General features: G+C 43.4%; 2 protein-coding genes across 3 annotated transcripts in view; one reads left to right on the forward strand and one right to left on the reverse strand.

Moving 5' to 3' along the window:
* The first annotated feature begins 352 nt into the window (after window positions 1-352).
* The window catches only part of rab11al (RAB11a, member RAS oncogene family, like), a 32,310-nt gene continuing 4,926 nt past the window's right edge, over window positions 353-27,736 (forward strand). The window contains exons 1-5 of one of the 2 annotated variants that reach the window (XR_014894462.1): window positions 353-637; window positions 5,605-5,800; window positions 7,476-7,669; window positions 9,488-9,568; window positions 12,840-13,076. Coding sequence is in view for 1 of the 2 variants with exons in the window: in XM_085292696.1 (XP_085148822.1) it covers window positions 598-637; window positions 5,605-5,800; window positions 7,476-7,669; window positions 9,488-9,568; window positions 12,840-12,979 (651 nt within the window). In the remaining variant the exon portion in view is untranslated. Of the gene's footprint in view, window positions 638-5,604; window positions 5,801-7,475; window positions 7,670-9,487; window positions 9,569-12,839; window positions 14,556-27,736 lie in introns of those variants that run through there. The other variant, XM_085292696.1, reaches the window with a different exon arrangement.
* On the reverse strand, window positions 15,083-27,514 carry mex3a (mex-3 RNA binding family member A). The gene is made up of 2 exons (XM_085292695.1): window positions 27,027-27,514; window positions 15,083-23,847 (listed from the first exon to the last, which is right to left on the reverse strand). The coding sequence occupies exons 1-2, from the start codon at window positions 27,442-27,444 to the stop codon at window positions 22,697-22,699; spliced, it is 1,569 nt and encodes a 522-aa protein (XP_085148821.1). The 5' UTR covers window positions 27,445-27,514; the 3' UTR covers window positions 15,083-22,696.

Below are 27,736 nucleotides of genomic sequence, written 5' to 3' on the forward strand. Positions count from 1 at the left end.
TTAACCTTACAATATACAGGCATCTTGAGAAGACAGATGCTGATGTAAATAAAACAGGATTTAACTGAACTGGATTTGGTTATTTAAACTAACATTTTAAATACCTATTGGGGGAAAGGTTATTTTTGCAGGCTAAAACTTCAACTGTCAGTGCCTGCTTAAAAGTTACCTTTGTCTGGGGCTCGGTATTACCTGTTGAGGCTTGGGGCTGCAGACGTCATCCCAGTTAACGACCGGCAACTAAATCGTGAACGACAGCACAGCGGACCAATCACATCAACGGCCGTGACAGGTGTCGAGCAGCTATTGACCATTGGGAGAGAGCGGGGGGCGGGACTGATGACTCGACGTGACGTCACAGCTTCGGTTATGGCAAGTGACAGAGAGTGAGGAAGAAGAGGCGAAACTTTCCGAGCTCGGAGTTGTGCTCGCAGCTATTCATGTGTGACACGAATCGAGCCTCGCTGTCGTCGGAGTGACAAGTAATCGCTGGTCGCGCGAGGTCGGAGTCGTGAGCGGGTGCTGGGTCGCTGTCGAAGTAAAAGTGAATACGCCAGAAGTTTGTTCGACTTCGAGTAAAACAGCAGAGGAGACACTATGACCAACAGAGAAGACGAGTATGACTACCTCTTCAAAGGTAAGCGGCCGCTAACCTGTAGCCTCCTGGCTCTGTTTTCGCGTCACCTGTGAGCGGCTGTCATTTGATGCCGAGCGGCGTGCCTAACAACAAGGTGAAAGGAGACGCAAGCCACACGTCGACTCGACGGCACCTGAATCGACCTGTAACTTCGAGTGCTTTTAGTTATAACCCAAGTTATGAAGTGGGCTTATAGCCTCACTCGTAGCCGTGGTATTGGAAGAATGGGAGGCAGCTCAGAGCTCTCATGTATGGCGTTAAGCAGCATCTGCCGGGGAGTCATCATCTTGCAGGCCTATGATGCAATCGTCTTGGGATGCGGCGTTGGTCAACAGGGGGATCGTACGATGTGGCTCGGAGGTCTCTTAGAGTCAGGGCTGAATACTTGAGTCTGAATGTACACAAAGTTTCGGAAAATCTCACCAAACCGCTTTCTGTGACAATCACACCCTTTCTGTGATCACTAAAAGTTGCTAATATGCTCTGGTTCCTCCCTGGATACCTTGAGATTACAAGTCTTTGCTTCATTTGTTGTATTTGTTTTGCTCTGTCCGACTTCTGAAAGCCTTAATTAGGCACAGAGGACATGACTGAGACAGACAAGACAGTTTCATTTTCAAAGAGTACAATTTAGTTTTGTATATTGGAACAAAATGTCTACCCACCCCACCAAGGATGAGCAGGAAATGCTGATCCTGTATTTCCTGCAGGTGTACAGATAATATTTAAAGTGTATGTCACTGCTCTGCAGATGTCTGACAGACTTGATTAAAAACAGATTAACAACACATCCTTATTTTCATATATATGTTTATATATTGGCACAAAATGTCCGCCAACCTCTAGGAAGAGGAGGAAATATGACCCCTGTTTTATTGGCATGGCCTTCACTTCCTGCATGTGTGCTTATGCTGCTGTTCATAGGATTTTAAACATATATTTCTTAAAATTAAATAACCTTAGAAGTTGTCTGCCTGAAAGGCACCAAGGCCGTAACAAAGAAATCAATACAAACATTGATACTTGAGGATGGGACAAACGTTCATGTTTGCTGGCACATCATACAAAGCAAAATGTCACATTTTTAGATTTGATTTCTTGCTTTAAATGCCAGCAGAGCTGTTAAAAGGCGTGAAGAGTTAAAAGTACTCGCAGCTTATAAAACTGTAAGCTTATACACTTTCGTAGATCGTGTCACCAAAGTGCCAAATGCATTGTAACTGGAACCAATTGTTTAAAGTTGTCTTGTCATCGCCCGTGATAAACGACGCACTCGCAGGCTTATTTAAATATAGAAGACCAACCATGCACGTGTTGTCGAACTGGAAATACCTGCACGAGTGGGCCTCAGAGAAACTCCTCGTCAAGGACGAGGAAGCAAAGACTTGCGGGCTCACTCACCCTCCTCAGAGTAGCCGTGGTTTTTGGTGACCAAATTTATCTGAATAATGAGCAGCAGTGTGGGAACACTGATAAGTTTATCAGCCGCCACTTAAACCAGGGAAGGGTTTTTACTGCACTGCTTTCTTTTCTTCTCCCCCTTACAAGCTCCTGTTGCACCTTGCTGCTGGACAGCGTGAGTCAGGTTGGGTGAGCTCGCAGTGAGTCACATGAGCATTGTCATACTGACGGAGACATCGGCACAGGAAGTCGTCCTGCTGTCCTGCTGCACCTCATCCTTTCACAGACATTTTGACACGTATGAGTCTGAATTCTGGGGTTTTCTTTGCACCTCGTGCTACTTCACATCTTCACCTCATGTTCACGTTTCATATGTATTCTCTCTTTTTCTTATCTCATCCACTGATTTCTTAAAAATACTGATGAAAAAAGCAATTATCCTGCTGGCCTTCAGCATTAAACACTACATTAACTTCGTGTATGATAATCTAAGCAGGACTAGTTCACTTATGTAAGGTTAAGTTTGGGGTCTGTTATCATAAATGTAGGCCTTTCTTTCATATTTCCAGGCATTTAAAAACAATAAATTAACTTCTGTTTAAAAAAAAAAAATACAACAACAACAAAAAAGAAAATTATTTTTAATACTATCATTTTATGGCAAGAACAAGCCTGGCAATCCTAATAATAGTCATTTTATTCTGTGTATTGGCGCTCGAGGGGATATCATTACATTCATTAATGTCTCTGAACAGACAGACTCGGGTTCTCAGTATTATTTTAGCTTCGTTCTTCACTCCCACATGTACTGGGTGCAGGATTGTACAGTATAATAGACGGCTGTCATATCTTTTTTTGGAGGAATTTGAGCTCAACAATAGGTGAGTGAATGGGTGTGTAACGCAGCCATGGAATTACCTGTCTGTTGGCAGAGAGAGGCCTTGAAAAGGTTGCATAATGATTTCTTGTCCTCCGCCCAAGATCCTTTGTGCAAGACAAAATGGAGTAACACCGTCATCTTTTTTTAATTTTTTTTATTTGGATGCCCGCACTGTTCTGATGCATAGTCCTTGTGTACTTCTGAAATTGTCATTATTCCCGAGTATCTAACTCAGGCAGGAAAACATGGAGCTGTTTCTACTTCTGCCTGTCACGTGCTGGTAAAACTTGAATACACGGTTTCATTTTTGAAAGAACAGCATTGCTTAAATGCGAGTGCAGATGCAGCGGTTGATTGGTTATTGCAGTTTGAACTTTCCAAACAAGTTCCTGTTACCTAAGAGTAGGAGTGGCGAGCTGGGGTGGTAGGTTCCTTTTGACAGAGTGATGCACCTGACAAATGTGGAAGTGACAAACAAACAAACATCCTGGTTCCACTTTTTTTTAAAGTATAAATGAAACCCTGTTTAGTGGGAAAGTTGATCTAATATGCTTTTCTTTATTTTCTGTCACGTGTCTGAAAACTGTAAGTCAGTAATCCTTGTGAGCCAAAGACTCGGGCTTCAAAACGCTCAGTTTCTCAGTTTTTTTTTGTTTTTAACACTCTTCAATCTTCATGATGTCACAGAGAGGGTGTCCCGAATGGTGTGTTCACACCAAACATGAAGCCTTGTGTTATTCACACAAGTACAGTCACTGGAGGGTTTTTGGAGACGATCAAATATTTACCCGTAACAGCCAACAAGAGGAGGAGGAGAGTACTGCCAGTAGCTGGAGTGGAGTTACAGTAGACTTTCACTTTTCACCAACATCTGCTACAATTTTGATAATTTTTTTGTCTTTCCTGTGCAGCATGAAGCATTTTTTTTAAACTTTTGTTGGTTTGCCTCCGTTCGTGTTCTTGTTTGGTGTAAACACATCATTAAGACTCCACCTGAGACTCGCTTGTTTTCAGTTCCTAATTTTCTCCAACGAGACATTGAAGTTAAAAGCAGTTTTCACACCTGCACTGCACCACTTCTGAACTTTTCTAGATATCACCAGAGACTGATGCATAAGAATGTGCTAGATCTGACATTAACCACTCTATAACCTGCCAGCTCGCTAGTACAAAGTCTCAGATGTGCGAGTAGTAGAGCAGATACTGTGGTGCAGTTATCATATAGCAAGTCAGCATCATGTGTGGTGCCTTCTGCACACCCTACTGTCTACTGATGTGTGCGGCATGTGAGAAAGGACCACTGTGGGAAATTCTGATAGATCATCTGCAAGCGCTCCCGTCTCTGCTTTCACCTCTACAGCACAGACACGGAGGAAAGCTTCACTTTCAGCTTCACCTTGAAAAAGACAAGAGGAGATGAATGAATGTTGGAAAGGTGTTCAGCTGACTTTAAGATTTAACTCTTTAGGTTCAACTGTTGACAGTTTTGCTTTAACTGTAGTTTATAATGTTTGACTTGAGCAGCGATTCCAAACGTATGGGCAGTGAAGGTACTGCAGGTGGGCCTCAAGAAGCCATTCGCCAAAAATACTCTTTACCTTTAAAAAGAAACAGAGCCATGAAATTGAAACATCAAATCATATATCGTAAATGTTTCCTTTGACTCTGATCTTATCTTGTATATTAGTATGAAGATTTTCATATTTTCAGTCATAAGTTTTGTAGTGGCTCAGTGAAGAGGTCTCTTTCTTCACGTTTTCATTCTGATTGTTTGGCACAGATTTGATTTGTCAATGTTTGGGTTTTGTAGTGTTCACGCTGTGTCCATTAGTTTATTTGGGATATTATTGCACCGTCTTCAAGGCTCAGAGACACAGAGGGGAAGGTAAAGGACAGAAAACCTACTTTCTTGTCTTAAGTGGCTCATTTCTTTGCTTTTGTTATGTGTTGTAATTGTCAGTTTAACTTCTGTTGTTATGTACTCATCTTCTTGTTCATCTATTTAGGATGCACCAGCCACCAAAATTTGTTCTACATCTCTTATGTCTAAACGTTTACTTTGCAATAATACTATTAAAGACGATCGGGACAGCTTACTGATGCAGTGAATGCTACACATGTGTGCTGTAACGCATGTTTCAGCTCTGTATGTTTAAAAGTGTTCTTCTGCCCTTCAGTCTAATGCTGCTGTGCCTGACGTGTATTTGATGAGTGCACGTCAGCGGTTTCACCTGGATTTCTGTGCTCAGCCTGCGTGCATTTCCTGAAAAGAGCAGGTGGTTCTGATATTTTGTGTACTCAGTGGGAGTCCCCTGAGTTTCTGCTGTGCTTTGCCTGGGAGCCACACATGTGCGTCACTGGCGAGGAAGGCCATCTAACAGAAATGAGGATCAAATGTAATTAAGAAATGAAAAAGAATCACTCCATCTTGTTCAGTTTAACGTCTTTATGGCATAATGGACTGTTGGCCTTCTGAACTTTTGCTTTTCCAGCTGCAGCTGTAAAGTGAGCTGTGGTGCTAAAACATGCCCACCTAATATCCACTTATAGAGTAGTGTAGTTTATTTTCCTTATGCATTTTTTTACTGTAGCATTAAGACGAGCACAAACAACCCCCTGCAGGCAGACTTAACAGTACACGTTGTGACTCTGCTGACTGTTCCTCTTGTTCTTTATTTCCCTGCAGTGGTGCTGATTGGAGATTCGGGCGTAGGGAAGAGTAACCTGCTGTCCCGCTTCACCCGAAATGAGTTCAACCTGGAGAGCAAGAGCACCATTGGTGTGGAGTTTGCCACACGTAGCATCCAAGTAGAGGGAAAGACCGTAAAGGCTCAGATTTGGGACACAGCTGGACAGGAGCGATACCGGGCTATCACTTCAGCGTGAGTTCATCACACACACATGCAGAGATGCACACTTCACACAAGTAAAAACCTTTTTCTTTTTACCTGTACACACACAGGTCCACATGCATCAGTTAGAAGAATCATATAGAATTAAGTGGCACAGGAAAGAAAAAGGCTTTTTTAAATGTTTCCTTCCTTTTAACTAGGAAAACATGATCTCTTCACAGCAAGTGTCTCTGTCTAATCAAGTGGTTACTTAGACCAGTGTCTCCCAAAGGGTGTGTCCTGAGACGAGTCTAAATGTGCTGTAGCATTTTGTGACACCTGCAGTTTATTATTGCAATAAACAACTGCACAAAACATTATAACTGAAGGGTTGATTTATTTTATTGGTACTGTGTATGCACTTGTTTCCCATACAGAGGCAGAATCTTATACCCTTGAACAATGATTTTTGCTTACCAGTTGCTGAATAGTAGGAACCTAAATAGGCACTGGGAAACAAAGCGGCTCTTCTGAGGGAAACTTGTCTAATTTAAGAGCGTTGGATCTGAATCAGAAGCAGAAAACCATTTAGGAGATTTGAAGTATCTGAGAAGGCGACAGAGACGAGGTGCGCGGTACAGGAGTGTGGAAAACCTCGCTGAATAACTGCAGCAGTCCAGAAACAATCGCATGTTCATGCTTTGTCCAGATGCTGCAACTAGGCTTTAAAAAGTGCTTTTGTGTTATGATAATCTGAGAGCATGTCAGGTGATGTGAAGGCTATTTTGGGCAGATGTTACTACAGGTGTGCCTTAATATTTTGGGTTTGATGCAGGGTGTGTCCTAGACGCACAAAGTCAGACAAAGTGATTATACACATGAGTGCACACGCAAATGCATGTGCACAAGAAAGCGTGATGCACCGAATCTGTAGTAGTTCCCTAAGATTTATTTAATTTTACTGCTACTTTCAGTTTTTTTTTCTTTTCTCTAAATTACAAGCTACAGAGTTCAAAGTCTGTAAAGACAGAGTGAATAATATATAAAGTAAAGTGGTGAGTAAGTAGGTTTAACTTTAGTGCCCCACTTTTTTTCTTTTTTTTAATAACATTCTCAAAATCCTGAACATTCGTAAAGAGATGGTGACAAGAGTGTTTCTTGCCTCATTAGAAATGCAGGGCTGGGCTCTTGAATACAAACGTTAAAAGTTTTAACTTGTGACTGAACTTTTTTTCTCGAAACCATCATCTACAGCTGCATGACACTGGACTGCATTACGAGTGTGTTATCAGGGCCATCCATGAATTCTGTTTAGTCCGTTTCTCAATTTTAAAATGGCTAGAAAGTGATTATCAGAAGTAATTAAAACTCCAAAATGTACCTTTGTTTGCCTTCAGACAGGAAGCCTGTAGCTCGTCATCTCTGTTCCTAGTGGGGTTTTTTAAAGTTATCTTCCTTGATGCTGCGCTCTTTACCAGCATGAACTTTGTGAAGACCCCACAGGCTGTGAGGAATCGAGCGCACTGAGTCTTTTAAAACAAGAAGTCAGTGCTCATTTGCATTATGGGCTTTGTGTGCAGTCGCTGTAGCTTCACAGCTTATTTCTTTGTTCAGAGCTGGCTGAGTCAGTGTGACACACACAGTGAATCCTGATAGCTACAGGCTGCTGCGACAGCGAGTCGCGTCCTGAGTTTCTAACTTGTTTGTCTGATCTCACGTTGTCCAGGTACTACCGTGGAGCCGTCGGAGCTCTGTTGGTTTATGACATTGCCAAGCACCTGACGTACGAAAACGCAGAGCGCTGGCTGAAGGAGCTGCAGGACCACGCAGACAGTAACATAGTTATCATGCTAGTGGGTAACAAGAGTGATCTTCGCCACCTGAGAGCGGTGCCCACGGACGAGGCCAAGGCCTTTGCAGGTAACGTAACTGTAACAGCGCTGCAGTGTTTCTCCCAGATTCTGTTTGCAGAAGTCATCTGTAAATATTTTCCAGGATACTTAAAACACGAGAACCAGCTGAAATCCACAGGATGTTCACAGATGCAGATCAGCTTCAGCTCCATGTGTCAGGACACCTGTCAGTCTAGGTGGTAACTCCACCTAAGTTCCCCCATCATATAGTTGTTATGAAGGGGACTGTCCATAGGGGGTAAAAGTGTTTTGTAGCAGGGTTTAAATATATTTTTTCTAATGTAAAGTTGAGGAGAATCTGCATTGTTGGCACTTTACTCAGAAAGCAGCTCAATGATATCCATCACTTCCAACAGTCATCTGGTCAGTGAGCTATGTCTCTTCAGGTGTCTGCACTTTCAAAATAAGAGTGAGAGGTTTGTCCACTAGTAATTGAATAATGCTGCTAAAAATAAATTTCCAGTATTTCTAGGAGGTCATTAATAAATGGCAGGCTGCACTAGTGAAGTGTTTGTGTGGGGAAATGCTACACCTTGTGTGCACAGAGCATGTGTGCTGTATTGATTTGTGAGGTTCTAGGACACGGCCTCATTAGATTATTATCAGGTTAAAGCTGCGATAATGAATGCATGGGATGAAGTGATCTCTAGCTGCTTTAATTGGGTCCTTAAGTACTTTTCAACATGCCGTCTGTGTTCCTGACGGTTAATATTTTTACATCTGTCAAAGGTTTTATTTCAGTTCTGTTTACACTGTTTGTGTTTTCTTTTTTTTCTTTTTTTTTTTTAAACCCGCTCTGCCTTTCAGTGCACACGTTTGTTTTTGCCCATGTCTGCAATGCTTCTGATGCTGTAAATTCTTTTACTTGGATGTGTTTAAGTACTTTAATGAAAGAACACAAAAAGGATTTGTTAACACTGAAAATGTAAAGGCTTCTGTTTGCTTTTGACATGCTGATTGGTTTTCAGCAGCTGGAGGTTTCTTTACTTCTGAACTTGAACTTGATAGAATTTTTTTTTAACCTGTGTTGCTGCTTTCACTGAAGACACTAATCCTGTTCCTGTCTGTAGTCACGTAAAAAGTGTGATTGTTGCTGTGAGAGTTTTAACAGTCAGTGCTGCTACTTTTGTATGCAACTCTGACCTAATTTATGATGCCTCGTTTACATGAAGACCATGTGGTTTACACATGCATGCAAAGTGTGATAGTAAAGGCTTCTCTCAAAAGAAGACAACACACAGACTAGGTTGCCTCTTATTATTATTTAACTATGTGTTTTATATCTGTAGCTGATCAGATTGGCAGTTGATTTACCCAGTAAACCACTTTGCATGTTAGCTGACATGATTCATTTCACTTTTTATAATGTAAATTCAACTTATTTATAGAGGCTAACATTTTACCACATGTACAACATTCAACACCCTCTGTTCTTAACTGGAAGGAAAACTGGAAGAAGACTTGGAAAGGACTGAATGTACCGTGTGCTCACGCACAGAAAACAGATTTGTGTCATAGACGAGCTGGATTACAGTTACAGAATTTATCTGACATATTCTATGTATCACCAAATGTTGGATAAACGGTTATCAAAATAGTTAATTAATATTCGTCAACTAATAAATTTAATCAAAAACATCAAACTACGACGTGAGCCGTCAAACAGGAAGTGGCTGAAAGAACTGCAGAGGCCCTGTAGTGAGCACATAATGCAGGGGAAAAAATCAGTCCCAGTAAAATAAACCTAAGCTCAGTGACGATGTTGAAGCTAGAATGGTGTTGGCCTTTAACACTAATTGGTCTTTTGTACATGTTTGTTTTCCAGAGAAGCACGGCTTGTCTTTCCTGGAAACGTCAGCGTTAGACTCGTCTAATGTGGAGCTGGCTTTCCAGACGATCCTCACAGGTGAGTGTCACGTTTGTGGATATTTTCTACTGCATTTACCTCATATCAAAATGTGTTCTGGTACTTAAGAGAAGCACCGTTTAATAAAAGGTTTTGTATGCAATATACGAGAATACGTAAATATTCTCGTCTTTGAGTTTATCTAACAATACCTTACCTTTGCCACTAGATGGCAGCAAAATCCATCTAATCAGTCCTCGGCATCCACGCCTGTGTGCAGAAATACCACCTTGATCATTTTTTAAGGTCAAAAACAGGAATAATTGCTACACTGAAAGACCAGTCGGTTTTGAGAGATGGCACAAATGCGCCTTACCAGATGCATCTACAACTTGTTCAAGAAAGAAAATGTGATGTGGGTTCGCAAATGTTTCCCTAAGTGAATGTCTATGAGCCGTTTCCCTAGGAGGCATATGGCCACACTAACAAGTGTAAGATTGGATAACATGGAGAAAAACAGCAATTGTTGTGACTCAGTCAACCCCTGGAGTGCCTAAAGGGACAATCCAACAGTGAGTGGTGCTTCCACTTGAATTGCCCCAAGGGCTATCAGCCTGCACGTATGCGCCTCTTCCAGTTTGTATTCTTACTGTGCTCAGGCAGTTTGAGCCTTTCTTCCGCTTTATCAGTAATTTCTAGTTCACGTAAACTTCAAACCAACAAGCCCCATTTAGGTAACATTGGTAACTGGCTCATTAAGAGAGAAGAGTAACCGTGCATCAGCAAGCTAGTAAGAACTGAAGTTTAGACCCACTGGAGCAAAGAAGTCATCGCTCATGTAGCAGAGGATAGTTCTTGGGTCATCATGTGTATATGCACTGCAGCTGGGGCTGTGTATGGTTCGTAGTAATCAGTTGTGTTTTTGCCACCTGACACGTCACATCAGAGCGCCGAGCCTTGCTTTGCTTTAAATGTTCTTGCTTCATAGGCAGTTTTTATTTCAGGACCATTTTGTTCCACATCTGGGTGCAGTTTAGTTAAAGAGGGAGTATGCAACAGCAAGCCAGAGGTGTTTGCACAAGTCCTGACCACTCCAGTGACATCCAAGTCAATGTTTGGTTGAAATATTTTCACGTAGGCTTGATTGATTGTGTTCAGAAACCATAACTATGATGCTTTTGGTCAATAATTGTTATTGTGATTATTCAACACAGTGATTCATAAATTAAACAAATGTCTTACATTCATTGAACTTTAAAAGCATGGGACTTTTTGCACGAGTTTTCCTTGGAAATGAAAATGAGGGGGACGTGATATGGGGGTTATCTGGTAGGGAGTAAGTTTTGACTAAGCCCGTGTTGTAAGAGCACTCACTGTTCCCTTGCAGCCTCTGTAGAGAGATATCTGTGGGTACCAATGGGACAAGAGGCCCACGTGCTAACAAACTATGTAGAGCCTATTATATAGCCTGTGTATACTTTAATTCAAATGTATGGGGGGAAAAAATGGGAGGTGAATCCTGTAGGAAGTTGGATCCAAACTTGCAAGGCCCACTCCCTTCTGGTCCTCTGCCTCCATGATCCGCGCACATGGGGAGAGCCAGCAGCCGACCAACACCTGAGTTCCACACTGGTGAAAGTGGACCACATTAAAAACCCTCGATAATCAGACAAAGAAAGCTGCAACCATTAATGATCTCTCCATAGCTTCACATACGGAAACCAGACTGAAAGACCACTCAGCCAAACAACATTAACTTCTTTAAGAAGGATCTTTTTGTCCAAACATTCCCTTCCATCATATTGGTTCACGATGAACAAAGTGAGCGTTTAGGAAGGACACACCAAAATGAGGCCTTTTCTTAACGGCTTATTTAGGTTTTTGGCCCTGGAGCCTAAAGGTGCCAATATACCCTCTGCAGTGGTCACTTCACTCGTTGCTGTGCCATCGTCACAAAGATTCAGCCATGTGTACCCACGTTAAGGCACAAGAAGCCGCTCCCTCCTAAACGATAGGCGTCGCGTCTCAGACAGTATCGCATCACACACGCTGATAAAGAGGACAATGTTTTTTTGCAAAGTTCTTTTTACAAACTCAGGTTTCCAAAGAGTTGCAAAATCTCCCTCTGTGTGTCAGTGTGTCTCTGAGCTTCTCTGCAGGAGTATCATTAAAATAATGGTAAAAACCTGCACCATTGTAGAGGCGCGCCACAAAGATTGTGCCTCACAACACAGGATATGACGTGAAAATCGTCACGAGACAAGCATGAAAACGGCCTAACCCAGCTGTCACGGGGTGAAAGACAGTTCACTAGTCCTTCACACTCATGCAGTGAAAAGAAAACCACTCACACCCACATCCACACCTGTGGCCGATTACCCTAGCTAACATACACATTAGCTACAAGAAGAACAAATAAACGCAACAAAGAAAGGGTCTGGGTGGTAGGAAGGTTTAAAACCAGGAAGATGAGGTGACCACTAAACCACTTGAGCCTTTAAAAGGATAAATGAACTGCTATAAAGATTTGTTACTGCTCTTTAGGAAACCTGCCCCCCCAAAACATTTCTAGTTTAAACTATTCATCCATCATCTTCCCCTTATCCGATTCAGAGTCGCTGGGAGGCCTAGAGCCTATTCCAGCCGTGAGGCGAGAGGTGGGGCGCACTCTGGACAAGTTACCAGTCTGTCACAGGGCTAACACAGGAAGACTGGCAACCATTCACACTCACATTCACACTTATGAACAAATTAGATTCACCTCTTAACCTAACCCCACTACCTGCATGTCTTCGGACTGTGGGAGGGAAGATGGAAACCTGGAGAGAACCCACGCAGACAAAAAAAATCTGAATCAATTATCTGTTAACTTAAACACATAAAGTTAGTAACTGAAATTAAAATCTGATTACTCTCACAGCCCTGTTTTGAAGTGTAGTAGAAGCAGATGGATGAGGAGAAGAACCGATGCTCGCTGTGTGTTGGAACGCTTCTTGTGTATCGCCTGTGAAACTTGGTTGCATTCTCTGCTTCTCAGCATGAGCATGCAGGATCAGAGGAGCAGATCACAGTTCTTGCAATTTTAATATAAAATGTATTGCATCTTGCAGCTTTGGGGAATGCCTAAATTGAGACTTGATTCTGCCACATGACATAACGATGCCAGTTTAGGATGGAAAGAATCCGTCAGTGCTGCCAGGAGTCTGGATAGAGCAGTTGTTGTTCAGTTTGCCATGCTGCTTGTCCTTATCACAATATGTCCCACTGTTGGCTGGATTTATAGGCATCTACACGTAACTTACTCCCTCTCGCTCTCTCTCTCCCATCACAGCCATCTACAACATCGTGTCACAGAGGCAGATGTCAGGACGCAGCGACTCAGACTTCTCACCAGCCTCCAACGTAGTGCCCATCACCGTTGAGCCCACCCAAAACTCATCCAACAAGGGCGCTTGCTGCCAGTCTAACTGAGACTTTCCCGCTGACCTCCTCCTCCTTCACCTCCAGGCAAATGGGGGAAACAGCCAGATAGGAAAGACAGGCAGATGGACAGGGAAAATGGAGACAGGTAGAGAGAGTCACACGAGGACACTTGGGTCTGATTTGTCTGTTTGATACAGTGAAGAGGAGGGGATGGTGAAGTTTAAATAAGCAAGCGGGACGTTTTCTGAGGGAGGATTGGTGTCGATGGAAAGAAAACGGGTGACTTGCACTGTTCATTAAAGACGCACATGATCAGAATTGATTTGCAATCTAAGAAAAAAAATTTATTAAGGTTCCTTTCGTGTCCTTCCTTTGAAAGCTCTATTTTACAAGCTAGTAAATGGTTCTTTCAGTTTCACTCTAGCGGGATATTGGGCTGTAAAAATCCTCTTCCAAGAGACTGAATTGCAACCACTGTCCTTCCCATTTTTGCAAAATGTAGATTCTTCCGAAAAGAATGTCCCCTTCTAATATTTATTGAACACTAGATTGATGTCTTGTTTGGCCAAAGGGTTTAGTTGGTTTATAGTTTTCACTCTGATTTCTTCATAGCAAGGGGAGCTCGCTCGTTTTATATATGTTTTGTTTTTTTAATGCTTTTGCCTACAATCCTATTTGTGTATGTTTAAGGGTAATGCTCCCTCACTGATGTAGGGGCAAGGGGCTCAGGCCGTTTTTCCTAAGTGCACACGCTGGAATTTGGTTGTGTTCCACCAGGCCTCTCAGAGCAATAACATCCCTTCCCAACACTGACATGCAATTTCTTTTTTGATTGCTTTTGATCTTTGTTTGGAAGGCTTTCCTGCTCTGTGCACACTTTGTACTCCACAGATGAGTCATGCTCCAAGCTTTGCTAAGCGTTAACTCTAAATGAGATGGGATAGCTGCGTCGCTAGTGGACGGGTTAACTTCCTCACACGGCACTGGCTCTGCCCGTGACCATTTCACCCCTGCCCTGAACCCGTGGAGAGGGAGAGATCAAGGAATTGGTTTTAAATGCACGGACAGCCCTGTGCTACCGCTGCCTGCTAGCTAGGATAGATGGCTGGATAATATTTCAGGGGATGAGGTAGTGAGGGCACTCAGCCCTGCCCTGCTCCCTTGGTCTCTGATGTACCCGAGATGGCTTGTTTTACTGTAAATGAAATCCTCCACTGCCTGCTCACCTACTCCTTTCCATCTCTCCCTGTACACTGTATGTAACTGGAACAGGACTCTGCCTTCTGGGATCTCCCCGAGGTCTGCCCTCACTTTCACTCGTCTTTATTTCCTGTGGAAGGGTGGGGCGGGGGGTTGTATCGGGAGTCAGGATTGGGTTTGTTAGCATCTAATAGTTTAATAGATGAGAAAAGGGAGAAAGGACGGTAGCGTTTGGAGGGGCTTGATTAAATCCAAAGGTTATGGACACAGATGGTGTTTATCCTGCTGATGTGTTTCCACATCAGCACAGACTTCTGTTGAATTCACAGGTCTTAAACTGGGTGGTGTTAGGTTAGGGCTTTTAAAACATTTATTCTAATATGTATATTTGGACTGCATATGTATAAATAAATCTCATTTCTTATAGCCTTTGTCTTCTCGTGTCTTCTCGGGATTTTGTTAAACACGGACAGGTTGAAGCAGCTGGCTTCTTTATTGACAGAAAGGCAGAATTCATTGAGTGAGTCATGTAGGCCGGGATAGCTCTGTAGGTAGAGTGGTGGCCCCATGAATCAGAAGGTCAGGGGTTCGAATCCACCGAACAGCTACCCTGAGGTACCCCTGAGCAAGGTACCGTCCCCACACACTGCTCCCCGGGCACCCAATGGCTGCCCACTGCTTCAGAGTGACTGGGTTAAATGCAGAGAGAAATTTCCCCACAGAGATCAATAAAGTATACATTATTATGATTTTAGCTACTGTGTGATTGCTTTGTGCAGATACATTGACAGGGCTATATTTTAGTAACCTAATCCTTAATGTACGCTCTAATTTAATACGACATTTGCACAGTGCTCTAGAATGACACGTTCCTCTGATCGCTGAAATTAAAATGTGACAATTGAGAACTCCCGTTTCAAAGGGGGGAAAAAACGACTGGTATCGATTGGAGGTCATTTCATTTTTGTTTTATTAGAAACATTTACAATACATCTTGAATCTTGAAAAAATAACAAAGAACCAGAACTAACATGGCGCAGATACAATAATAATAATAATTATAATAATAAAAATGTCTCCAAAAAATGTAATTCACAAAAAAGCATGTGCTATAAGAAATAAACCTGCAATATCACATGCCTTGTAGGGCATGGCACACTGTAACAGAGTTCAAAGACTTCTTTATTATTATTTTTTATTTATTTTTTTTCCCATCCATCAAAGTTGACGGTCAGCCACAGAGGGCCGCAGTGGCAGCCCTCCTTCACTGTTCACAGAGAAACCAGAAACTATTGCCAGCTGATGCTGGCCCAAAAACTAATGCACTACAACCACTATTAGACCGGTATGAAACACTTCTACTGTGCTGGAAAAATTGGAAACGCTACCAAAGACAAACTGTCAGACTGCATCGGCCTCTCTGGAAACGGTTGCAAGTTTCACCAGCGAGCGCCACTTCAGTCCCCGACCTCTACATGCAGCAGAAAACGTGCATCATTTTTGCCAAGTTTTTAAAACTGTATCGTGTCTTTTACAAACCAAGAACTTTGAGTTAATTCCTGCGTGTCACAAGCAATCTTTCATCACTAAACGGGGAACCCGGAACGTTGACGTGGGGACTGAAATGGACTTTGTCTGGCTCCAAACTCAAGTCAACTTTCCACTTTCCAAAGAGGCTCCAACTATGAAAATCTACAGAGGAGAAATGGCCCAAGTGTTAGTCAGGCCTGCACCATTTCTCCCATCTAAGTGACCATACAACATACATGCAAACTAGCACGGTAATGAATCTGTTGTGTGTGTGTGTGTGTGTGTGTGTGTGTGTGTGTATATGTGTGCATCTAGTTACATAGATCTACTACACAGTGCACTGTTGTCCCCTCCTAGATGCTGCCACTTGAACTTCACCTAGTTAACCCATAAGAGAAAGCTTTGCTCCTTCGTCGTTGATCTCAAACTGTCTGAGTAGCAGATGTAGAAAAAGTATGAATGAAAGTGTGTACAAGTTGTGTGTGGCCCTATTGGCGAGAGGGTCACAGCTGCTCATTCATCCCAAGCGCTGCAGTTGTAACGTTTTTTTTTTTCTTTTTTTGTTTTTTTTTTTAAACGTTTGATAAGTAAAAGCGAGTTTAGATTACAGAGGAAATGAGTAATGTGTTTCAGTCAGTAACATGGGGTTAGTTGAAGAGGGGAGAAGGGGGTTACAGCAAGCAGCACCACACAAAGAATGCTGATGCAGGAAAAATATAGAATTGAGGCACAAAATTGATGCTCTGTGACTAAAATATCTCCAAATTCTAAAAAATATTATATTATTTTCTGTAATTATTCCATTGTGAATGCACTGGTGTTGAAATAGTGCATGTCTGAAGTTAAAATTTAAGCTACGGAGAACTCTCGCTCCATTCACGTCATTCACCACGAAGTAAACGGACGAAACGCATTCCCGTAACTTTCATAAATAAAACTTCTAAACATCTTTTCTCATTTTTACTTATTAGTAGAAACTGACTTCCCTGTGTTTAGAAATATATTAACTTCTTGTAATTTTAATTAAAAAACAAAATGTCTTGAGGTTACTCATAAATATGTTGCTTCATTTTTTTTTTTTTTACTTTTCATAAATAACATCCAGATACTGACTTTTTTCCTCTGCTTTCTATGAAATAATAACCCATGTTAGCAAAATAGATTTGAGAAACTGTAATATGTTTTTTTATTCATTTTAAGTTACTTTCTATAAATGTATGTGGAAGAACTCAAATATAGTCTACGTTGAAAAAAAGCTGTTGCAAATTCTGTCCAAAAAACAAACAAACTTAAAGCTCACTTGCAAAACTGACTAAGAGATAAGGAGTGCATTAAGGTTTTTTTGTTCCTTTTTTTTGTTGTTTTTTTTCGTTTACATTCAAATGCATTGCTTGCTCAATGTGTGATTTAGACAGGTTGGTACAACTGTTTAAGTGCATCCATTGAAAATAAGGATTTCCTATCACTCCTTAAAAGGGATTCTACATAAATGCATAAAGACCTTTTTATATCAAGAGAAGAAAAACATCAACAGTTTCTACCATTACTATAATAGTAAGCTTAATACAATATTGTAAATAATACTAACAAGAACTTAATGAATCAAATCTCACGGGAGTCGCCCCCACCCCTCTGTACCTCCGCTTGGCTAAAATGTCTTTCATACTGGGTGAGCTGGACAAATGAAACTTACACTTTAGCATAATCTTAAGAATCATAATTAAACTATGTATCACTTAGTTAAACTACACGGTAAATATACGACTTTAAACCAATGCTCACTTTAAGGTCTTAAAGCTTTTTATACACTCCAGGTATCAGGCTGATGAATCCTTTATCTTAACTTTTCCTTTCTGATAAATCTTACCTATTGTACTATATTTTTACTAGCATGCAGTTAAACTTTAGGATACGGCGAATGGCTCTCTGAACTAACGCGTAATCCCGTACGCTGTGAATTTCTGCTGGTTTGTCAGTGTCCGCACGATTCTTTCCATCTACTTGAATTTTCTTTTTTACCTTTTTGTCACAAGATTGGCAAAGTTTTGTTTAGTTTTTTTCAGAAAGATTAAGAAAATCCCTGAACTGGGTTTTTTTTTTCCTCTTCCCAACAACCAAACTCATAGAAAAACTACACAAAAGACTGAGGAAGTGCCAGGATGTGCTTTAAGCTGCTCTCTTTGGGGAGAAGTAAGTCTCTTAGTGGTGTCTCTGTAGTATTAATCCAACGACACTGAAACACGATATGCCTTCGTTTTCACCGATATCGATTAATTGGGCTTTTGGGTAAACTAACTAGAGATTATTCTTCATTTAGTAAACTCTTATTCTAAAATAAGTTAAATGATAAGTTAGCTCTCCTTGTATTTTTGTTCTTTGGCTATGTCTGACCCTCTTTTTTTTTTTTTTTTTTTTTTTCCTTTCAAAAATAATGCAAATGAAAAGCGGGTGGTGCAAAACAAACAGAGCCAGAACTTATTACAATGTAAACAAAAGTCATCTCAGGATATGCTGTGAGTTCTACGCCTGCCCCGTATAGACTTTAAAAAAGAGCATCAAGTGTAAAAAATCTAAACGTGTAGACAGCGTGTCCCGTCTCACTGCCGTTTGTTCATTCGCTCTGTTTGCGACCAAAGCCCTCACACACGAGCCTGTCCCAAGTTCAGCCAGCAGCTGCTGCTCTTTCACTAACAGGTCAGACCTCGTGCTGTTCGTGCTCCGGACGCTTTTGTCATTTTTACACACAGTGAGATTTCCTCCACGTTGCAGAATCTACAGTTTTCAGTGCTTCTGAGGATTGATTGATTATCCAAATAACAAATGACCCTGATGATGAACACAACAAGAGCAATTACTTATTCCGAAGCTGTCACCAATTCATCACGCCTGTGTTTCTACACTGACATTAATCTATAAGGAGATTGAAGCAAATATAAGACAGAATATACTGTTATTATCCTAATTTTATTTTATTTTTTTTAAAGAACTGAGCCGGCTCCTCTTGTTTATTGTCCCAGTATAGTCCTATTATTGCTTTTCGTCCTAATATACATACAGATTTCTTTCTTCATTAGGGGTTAGCTTAATACACATACTATTCATTTGAGTTTTTATTGGAGATTGGATTTATACATCAGCGACTTCATAATAACGTAGTGTCTGGTTAACTTTTCATCTATATATTTGGATGAAATACTAAGTTTAAATAATATTCTTACACGTATGTATGGATCTATCTAATATACTATTATAGTAAATGGGATGATGGGACGCATATATAAAAGATTTACTCTCCCTAAACTCAAACGTTTTGAATTCCTTACGCTAAAACATCGACACTTTGTAAAAAATAATCCAAAGCTCACTCGAAGCAGGCTTTTGTCTGGATGTTTGTAACTGATACACATACTGTATTTACATAGATGCTCAGAGCGCCTTCCCATTTAAAAGTACTCATTAAGTTGTACAGCGTCTAAACTGGGAGAATCTCCAATAAGCCCTCTCTTCATTAAACCAGTGCAAAACTCGAAACAAAAGTCAACAGCATTGACTGAATGGATGAGAGGTCTCCCAAATTGCCACTAAGTACTACTGTAGTATTAAGAATAACAAGAACCACCATAACACAATGAACAAAAATGATAGGGAATCCTTATGTGCATGTCTTTCAGATTCTATGAAATATATTTCACCATCAGCGGTCGGTTTGGTATTAATCAGATGCGTGTGTTTTGTAATAAGGTGCTTTACTCTGTATTTGATGTAATGTGTTTAAAAAGCCTAATTTCCTGAATCCCTTTAATCCCCCACCCAAGCAGTTTGATTCACATTCTTATTTTTTTCTCCAAAAATAAGTACTTTAAAGGTTGTTTTAGGGAGTAGCAGTAGTATCAAATGTAGGGGTGTAACAATTCTCCAAAATCACGGTTCGGTTCGAGGGCAGATGCCAAAAAACGGGGGGAGGGGGATGGGTTTTTTTCTTTTTGCTAGAGACCATTGGATCACAAAAAACGAAACTAGGCGTTATCAGCTCCACGTGGGCATCACAGTATGGGAAGATGGAGCTGCGACGCCATACTCGTTTGTATCGCACTCTCAGAATTATTACACCCCTAATCAAAGGCCAAAGTTGCTACCTTGTACGCCAAAGTAATGGCAATATTTCATAAAAAATATTAAGGCAGAAAATAAAACATTTTTAAAAAACAGAATACGAAGTTCAAAGAACAGTGTCATACTGCTTTGAATGTGACGTTGAAAGCTTAGGCCAAACCACTGTGCAACTTGTCCATCCATAAAATCCTAACTATTCTTTGTTCCTACGTCTGACAGATTTCAGGGTTTCCCCCGAGTACAGTGCTTTCCCTGCAGTCCACACCTCATGCGAGTGGTCTGCCTTGTGTGTTGTTCTTTGTTTGTTTTTAAAGGAAAGGCCTTCTGTGGCCTGAAGACACAATTTGATATTTTTAATCGGGTTTTTCTTTTTATTTGAGACGGAAGCCGAGTTTTAATTGTTCTCCGGTGCGATCTGAGAGAGGCCTGCTGAATCACCGTCGTCACCACGCATGGCGCACATGTGACAACAGCTCGCTGAAAGAGTCGAACGATCAATAAAACAGCACGATCTGCAGGGTCTCGTGTTTTTTGGAGCCTACTTCTCTCCTTCTCCAACCAAAATGAAACCCCTCCACCCCCATCATTCAACAGCTTTAATCCCTACCCCCCATCCGCTCTCCTCTAGTCCTCCGAAATCCCCAGGCTGGGGCTAAGGCAGACGCAGAGGGTGTGTAATTTGATTCAGCATGAGTGCTAGTTAAATGGGGCGTTTCCTCTGCTTTTCTGTCAATTACAATTGTCTGATTTCATTCTGGAAGCTTAACACAAGTGAGGGGGGGAGGGGGGCTGAAATCTCGGTGTCCATAGTGAAGGGGCAGTTGCAGGATGTCCCATACAGTAGCGAGCTGACATGGGGAGGGAGCCCAGAGGTAAAGGGGGCGGGGGAGCTTTGTGGAAATTTCGATTTGGACTGGTGCCGTCACACAAACAGGACCCCATCCAAAATTCAGGGAGCTGCAGCTGGATAATGAAGGCAAGGGTGGGGGGTAAAATCTGTGTTTTGCAGGTGAACATTTTCAAATTGTGTCACATCAACAGTAAAAACGTGTTACTGTCGTGTCTCCCGATAGCTGTAGATTTTTTTTTTTATTTCTCTCCTTAGCCTCCCCTTATTTCACAGGCGCTGCCAGATTCAGCATTCAAATTTTGTGTGTGTGTGTTTTGGGACAAAAGAGTCCCCCCTTTTCCTCACTGGGGATGGCTCGGAGCAGCAGAAACGGAGAGGAAAAGGGGGGCGGAATGGGCAAGGGGGAGTGGAAGACGGGGGGCCCTCTTCACCCAGCTGCACGCGGACCGTCCAGCCCCCTCTGTGCTGGCTAACATCGGGGTGGGGTGGTAAGGGGCTTGCCGCGGGACCCTGCCACACGGTCCGCACCTGGACCAGCCCATTTGCCTAATTATGAATGAGTGGATCCAGGCCGTGTCCGAGCTTTCTGCAGCCCACGCTGTTACCGGGCCCAGACAATACACCTCGTTCAGAGAGACGCCTTCGAAAGCAAGCGATCGAACTGTAAGAAGGGGGAGACATGAAAGCCACTCCCAAAGAAAAGGGAGAAAGAAAAGGGGGCTAGGCGAGGCCTCGAACTCGGGGTCACAGCCACAGTGTGTCATGAAACACCTGCTCCTGTACAGCTTTGCTAATTACAGGGGAGACAGCAGGCCCCTCAGAGCTCGCACATAATGCTGTTAGCGGAGGGCACGAAGAGTGGGGATTACTGACTCGGGACTGTATTTTACAGTGTCAACTATTTTAATGTGCTGCTGATTAAGGGAACACTTTTACAATTTTTACTCGGCTTCTGTCCACATGCTAATTCTCTTCCTTATTTACAGTGAAACGCTCGTTGACTGGAGCTCGTGTTTTGTCCTACATTGTTCGGCCAAATGACCACCACAAAACAAAGCGCGGTTAAGGTGGCTTTGAGACAAGTCCATCGGGGAGACGGCTATCGAGAAGCAGCCAACTGGATGAATTCCAAGGCTTTCCGCCTCACAAATTAAATCAGTGCTTTAAGCCAACCAAGGAACCACATGCTTTTCAAGTGCCACGAGGAGCAAGCATTACTGAATCTTTTCAACAAACTGCAGTGGCCAAAGTTTAATCAATGGCTACTGGAAAGAGACTTTTACTGATACTTTGTACAGCCTTCATCCATCTCTGTGATTAATGACGCCGATAAAATTCCACCAATTAGTATAAATAAATCATGTAACGAGCTATCCCTTTTTTTTAGGATTATCTGGTTTCTAAGACTCTAAAATAAAAGTCTGCTTTTTGTTTCTTTTGACTAGAACCAATCTATTCACATTTTCATTTTTGCCAAAATATTTTGGACCAATTATATCAAATCACAATCACAGTTCGAGGCTGAATTCACCTTCACATCTGCTCCAGAAATTTCAAGGTATGATTGACAATCCTATTTTAGACCAAGATGATTGTAAGGTGCAATGAGAAATCTTTTTTTTTTTCCTTCTAATAACAACAGTGAGTTTCTGGGTTAGTCGGGTGCAGACTGGGTACCTCAACAATCATCTTCCTCCTTCAATATAAACCCACTTCACGGTAAAATAAAAAATTTGAATAATAAAATGTTCACATTACTGTCTACCTCTGCCTTCACTGTGATTCATGAATGAAAAACAGCAGCAGTCAAAAAACTGAAAATGCAAGGTACTATACTTCTCTTATAAACAAAACTTTTATAAAATATATATGCATATATATATATAAAAGAAAAACTTAAAAATATTTCTTATACTTTTTAGTAAAGCAAGCAGTGCCTTCTAAAATATCTGCTTGATTGTTTTTAAATTTTCTGAAAAACCAAAATGTGTATTATAATAATAATCATAATAACAGTAAATAATTATTGAACAAACACTGACAAAACTAATGATAAAAACTGACATGGTTCCTTAAGAGAATATCCGGATGGCCTGTGTGACCTGGGTGTGGCACACTGGGCACTCCGGGTGGTTGAGCTCACAGATTCGGATGGCACACTCCATGCAGAAGAGGTTGTGGCCACAGGGCACCAAGGCAGCCGTCACTTTGCTCTCAAAGCAGGTCATGCAGTCCCGCACAGTGGCCGGCGGCGAGTCCGGCACTGGCAGACGGCCTGGAAAGCCTTCGCCGGCTGAGGTGGGCTCGCTGTGGGCGCGGCGGGCCTGGGCGTGAGGTGAGCCGGATATGGGCACAATGCTGGTGACTGAAGAGTTGTTGGTGGTTCCGCCCCCACAGGACTCGGGTAAGCCAGGGGAGAGTCTGGTTAGGGGCAGCGGGAGGCCTCCGAAGCTTTTGGAGCGCTGCTGGGCGTAGAAGGCCACCTGTTTGGGGTAGTCGGGGTCACCCCAGCTCTGGGTACCATCAGATCCAAAATAAGAGCAGGGCTTCTCTCCAGAGCTGGAGAAGTTGCCTTTGTTGTAGATCCCCCCTCCCTCGCTACCTCCTCCCCCTCCTCCAACCATGGCATCTGAGAAGTTTTGGCGGTAGCTGCTGGTGAGTGGCTTGCGCTGGCCCCCCTGCAGCCCCCACACCTGCTGTAGCCGGCTCTCCAGACCACCGCTGCTGCCCGCCGGGCTGCTTCCACCATTCGGGCCCAGACAGTCATTCTCGTTGTTGTGGTCGTGCAGGCCTCCCGTTCGAAAGGCGATATGTGCTTCGATCTCCTCGCGGGCCCGCTCGGCGTTACTCGGGGAGCCTGTGATCTCAAAGACCGGGTCGCGGTCTCGACTCGGAGTGACAATGTAAGTGCAGGTCTGCTGCTGGATGCGTTTTATGGTGGAGCCTTTAGGCCCCACCACCAGCCCGACAACACGGTATGGCACTCTCACCTGAATGGTGGTCTGACCTGGCAAAGGTGTGGGCGGGGAGCCGCTAAAAGACACTCCCAGCTTGTTGCGGGACGCCCGTAGCATGGAGAAGTGCTCTGCAGCAGAGATGATTTCACGACGGGCCAGAGCAACGTCCTCCTTGCGGCCAGTGATTAAGAACACAGGTTCCTCTCCTCTGACGGGGGTTTTGATGTAGGTGTTGGTCTTGGCCCGCAAGGCTTTGATCTTGCAACCTGCAGAGACACCAACATACATTTTAAAATGAGTAAAGACACGCCGGCTCAATTCGGGGACACAAATCAAGTTAAAAGGGTTACAACCAGGAACACACTTGATCAGCCTGAGCTGAAAGAAATGCTCGTCTCTGCTATGTCCAGTGAAAATTCTGATGTTTGAGCTGCTTATGACCACTTTAACCTAATGAGGCCAAAGCAAAAGCTGAGTAATTACCAGGATTTATGAGAGTTCAAGGGTGTAATCATTAGTGTCTTTATTGAGAGGGCCATTTTATTTGCACTACAACAAAACTTACTAAGACGCATGGTGCAGGCACCGGCCAGCGTGGACACAGCTGTGGCAGATGCCATGTGTTTTCACTGTACTGGTGAGCAATTACTTTCTGACCTCTCCTTGAACTTGTTTCCAGACAATACAGACAACCCACATATGCTTTATTTTTGGGCCACTTATTGCTCTGCATTGGTCCTGTTTCTGATCAGCGTGGAATAGTTTACTCTGTTAAATGCTTTTAAGGCAGACTCTTAATGTGAAAGAGTGCAGGTTAATGTCATTTCAGGACGAATCACCTGACAATGTAATGGGACAGAGGAGGATACAGGCATATAATAAATCAGTAATTATTTAGGAGGATTGCCAGGAACACCTGAGGTCAAGAAGACAATGGTAAGAGAAGACACAGCAGTTCTGTTTGGATTACACCTCATTAACCTCACACAGGTTTGTATTCAAACTCTGCCAGCTTCCTCATTAAGATTTCTTCCTTTATTGACACATTAAATGTGCTTTCCTTGTGTCACTGTGGCTCTCTGGACAACATCATATTTAAAAAAGAAAAAACGCCCTGATCTCACTGTAACAGAGTCCAGGTGCTTCAGAGCTCGCAGCGTGTCATAACCAGCTGAATAGCACAGCAGCAGGTATCAAAAGGTTTAAAGACACCTGAAGGTGAAGCAGAGTATCTCCCTAATGCTACTACACTGACCCACTTTGTTCAGGGGCACTGGCTTCCCAGGAACCGCTGGTACACGCAGAAGGGTGGTGATAACATTCCTCATGCCCCAAATTTGAACATGCACTCTGCGGTCATTGCCCGGCGTTGGCCTAACAGACCTGCTCCTGGCACGAAAGGCTCAAAGAACAATTCTTTCTCTCAAACTAGATTTTAAATTTTAATTAGCTGAAATTGATGTCTCGATGAAAGAAACGTATGTAAACAAAGAAGGCAAAAGCCAATTAATCACACCCAGAAATTAAGGTTGCTGTGAAGAAACGTAATTTTCAGCTGCATTAGCAGTGAAGTGTGATTCAAAACAAAGCCACCCGTGATCTGACGAGCTCCAGCGTAAGGTGGAGAATCAATGCCTGCGCCTCTGACAGGAGAAAACAATCATACCCACCCCTTTCTCCAAGACAGGATGCTTCGTTTGCCAGATTCACCAGACGGGCTCTGAGCGGAAGGGGGTGTGTATGTAGTGCCAGCTAACGAAGGGCCCAGATCAAAAGCAGCTCATCTCAAATTCCCCCCACCCCAAATCAGCACTTCTTCCTGGTCTAGGCTAAAGGGCCCTCTTGCTGCACTTGTGCACACTGGATCCACCCTCTGTCTGTCTTCGGTTAGCCCATTAAAATTCAAAACTTACACTTCAGGGTAAAGAATGGGAGCCGACATGGGAGATGTGGGGGGGCTCAGCAGCACACACTAAAGCCACGTTACTACAGCAGCGAAGCAAGAAAGGGGAGTGTCAGTGAAAGGAGCTATCACAACTCCTGTTTGTTTTTGTTGGCAGATAAATCGGGATTTGCTGATGGGACCTCACCCACCCTGCAGTCATTGTGCTCCTCTCTCCATCCAACCCCCTGATTTCTCCCCTATCCTGACAGACAACCATGTGGCATTGAGAGTGTGCAGTGAAGTGGGGCTCATGAGGAGTCCCTTGTGTTGAGCTCCAAGGCGTGACTCCCATTCAGCTTTCAGACGCCGTACCCCCACCCCCCCACTCCTTGTTTCTCCCTGCCCCTCTCACCCATGGGTTCATCACAGCAGTTACCAATGAGTGCTCCATATGAACACCAGGGTCCCTCCTTTTTTTCCTTTGTTTTTTAAACTTAAGTTCAGGCTTGTTTGCAACTACACAATGAAAAAAGCATGTATGCAACCAAACAACCGCACAACTGCAAATAACCACAAACAATATCAATATTCTGCTTTTTCCCCCTCCAAAAAACAAAGAAGGATTCCCACCTTTGGGTGCAACTTCTCGCTGAGTCACCCCTTTAAGACGATCCCGTGTGCCAAGCAGCAACACTGTGTTAATGCGCCCCTCCCCTCATCCCCCGACTCACACCTTTGTTTGACAGCTGCTGTCATTCAACTTCAGCTCTTTGTTCAAGAAAAAACCTCCAACTGTAAGAAAAAAAACCTGCAACGTGTCTGGAATTGAACTTTCCAACTCCCTCATCTGAGGAAAAAGAAAACCCAAAAAACAAAAACGGTGACCACGCTTCGCTCTATTGTCCAATTGTGTCACTGGGGCAGTGCGCAACATAAACAACGAGCAGAATAAATTTAGAAAGAAAGAGGGGGGAAAACATCCACTCGATTTTTGAGGCCAGATGTGTAATTTCGCTGATTTTCCTGGCCATCGGCTCGCGCCGAGAGACATTCTTGTGTACACCAGGCGCACGTTGCCTTTTTGAACAGTCTGGCGCGTCTCAGACGACAAAGGAAGCAAGTGCTCTCCCTGCTCCAGTGTGTGTCTGTGCGCTGACATTGATGGCGTGGATGTAGAATAATTCGCCCGGGAGGGAACGGGTCTCTCTCCTGCTCTCTCCCTCTCGTGCAAATTTAGTCCAGAAAAACGAGGCTAAAGCTGCGAAACGCCTCGTTTCCGACTCTAATCATGAGTGCACGAGAACTTGTAACAATATAAGCAGGAAAAGTGGGAGGCTGGCTGATGTCTCGGGGGAGTAGGGAAAAAACACACACACACACGCGCACACACACACACACACACACACAGACACACCACTCCCTTTTCTTTGTCAAATAACACCAGGTAACAGTTGGAGAACAAACAACAAAGCACACGGGGACGCACGGCGGGGCGCATGCACTGCTGTCTGATAAAAGCTCAAGTTTGGAGGGAAAATGACCCGCGAGCCAGCGGTTTACCTTGTCTCCCCACTATCTCGGCCACATGTTCAGAGCTGGGCACTGGGACGCATTCTGTTATGTTGCAGCCTCGTCCTTTCGTCTCACTTGAGGAGCTCTCGTACAGGGCGCACAACTTGCTCTTGCCTTGCAGAATCGCCGTGTCCCCGCCGCCGACGCTGTTCGTGTGGTTGTGGTGGTTGTTGTTATTGTTGCTCCGGTCCTGTACTCCTGTTGTTGGGGCTCCGCCGCCGTCCTCGCCTTCCCCGAGCCCCAGCAGAGACAGCTGGCCCAGCGCGACCCTGAGGGCACGGGAGTCGTCTTCCTCCTCGTCGGGCGGCACAAGGAGACCCTCGCTTCCGAAGCCGGAGCCGGCCAGATCCCTGCCGTAGCCCCCATTTTTCTCCATGATCCCTGCTAGAACCAGCAGGCTAGGCATGGCTAACAAAAGAGTGTGTGAGACAAAGACAGGGGAAAGAGACTGGAGAAACAGCACCCGTGCCGCCTCCTCCTCCTCGCCCCCTCCTCCTCTCGATTCCCCCCTTTGCGCTAGCCCCTCCCATAGACCGGCCCCCTCTCTCTCTATCCGCCAGACTCTCGGTACAGTAGTCTCTCTCCGAGCTCCGGGCAAACGGGACACAAGGCCGTCTGCACACAGATGGGGCTGGGCGATGCTTTGCTCCACCCAGTCTGGTTTACACAGCTTCCCCTCCTCGCCGAGACAAAACGAG

The sequence above is a fragment of the Mchenga conophoros genome, linkage group LG11 (genome assembly GCF_057382185.1).
Source record: "Mchenga conophoros isolate Kocher_MC1m ecotype Shallow Benthic linkage group LG11, M_conophoros_male_GT1.1, whole genome shotgun sequence".
NCBI classification, from domain to species: domain Eukaryota; kingdom Metazoa; phylum Chordata; class Actinopteri; order Cichliformes; family Cichlidae; genus Mchenga; species Mchenga conophoros.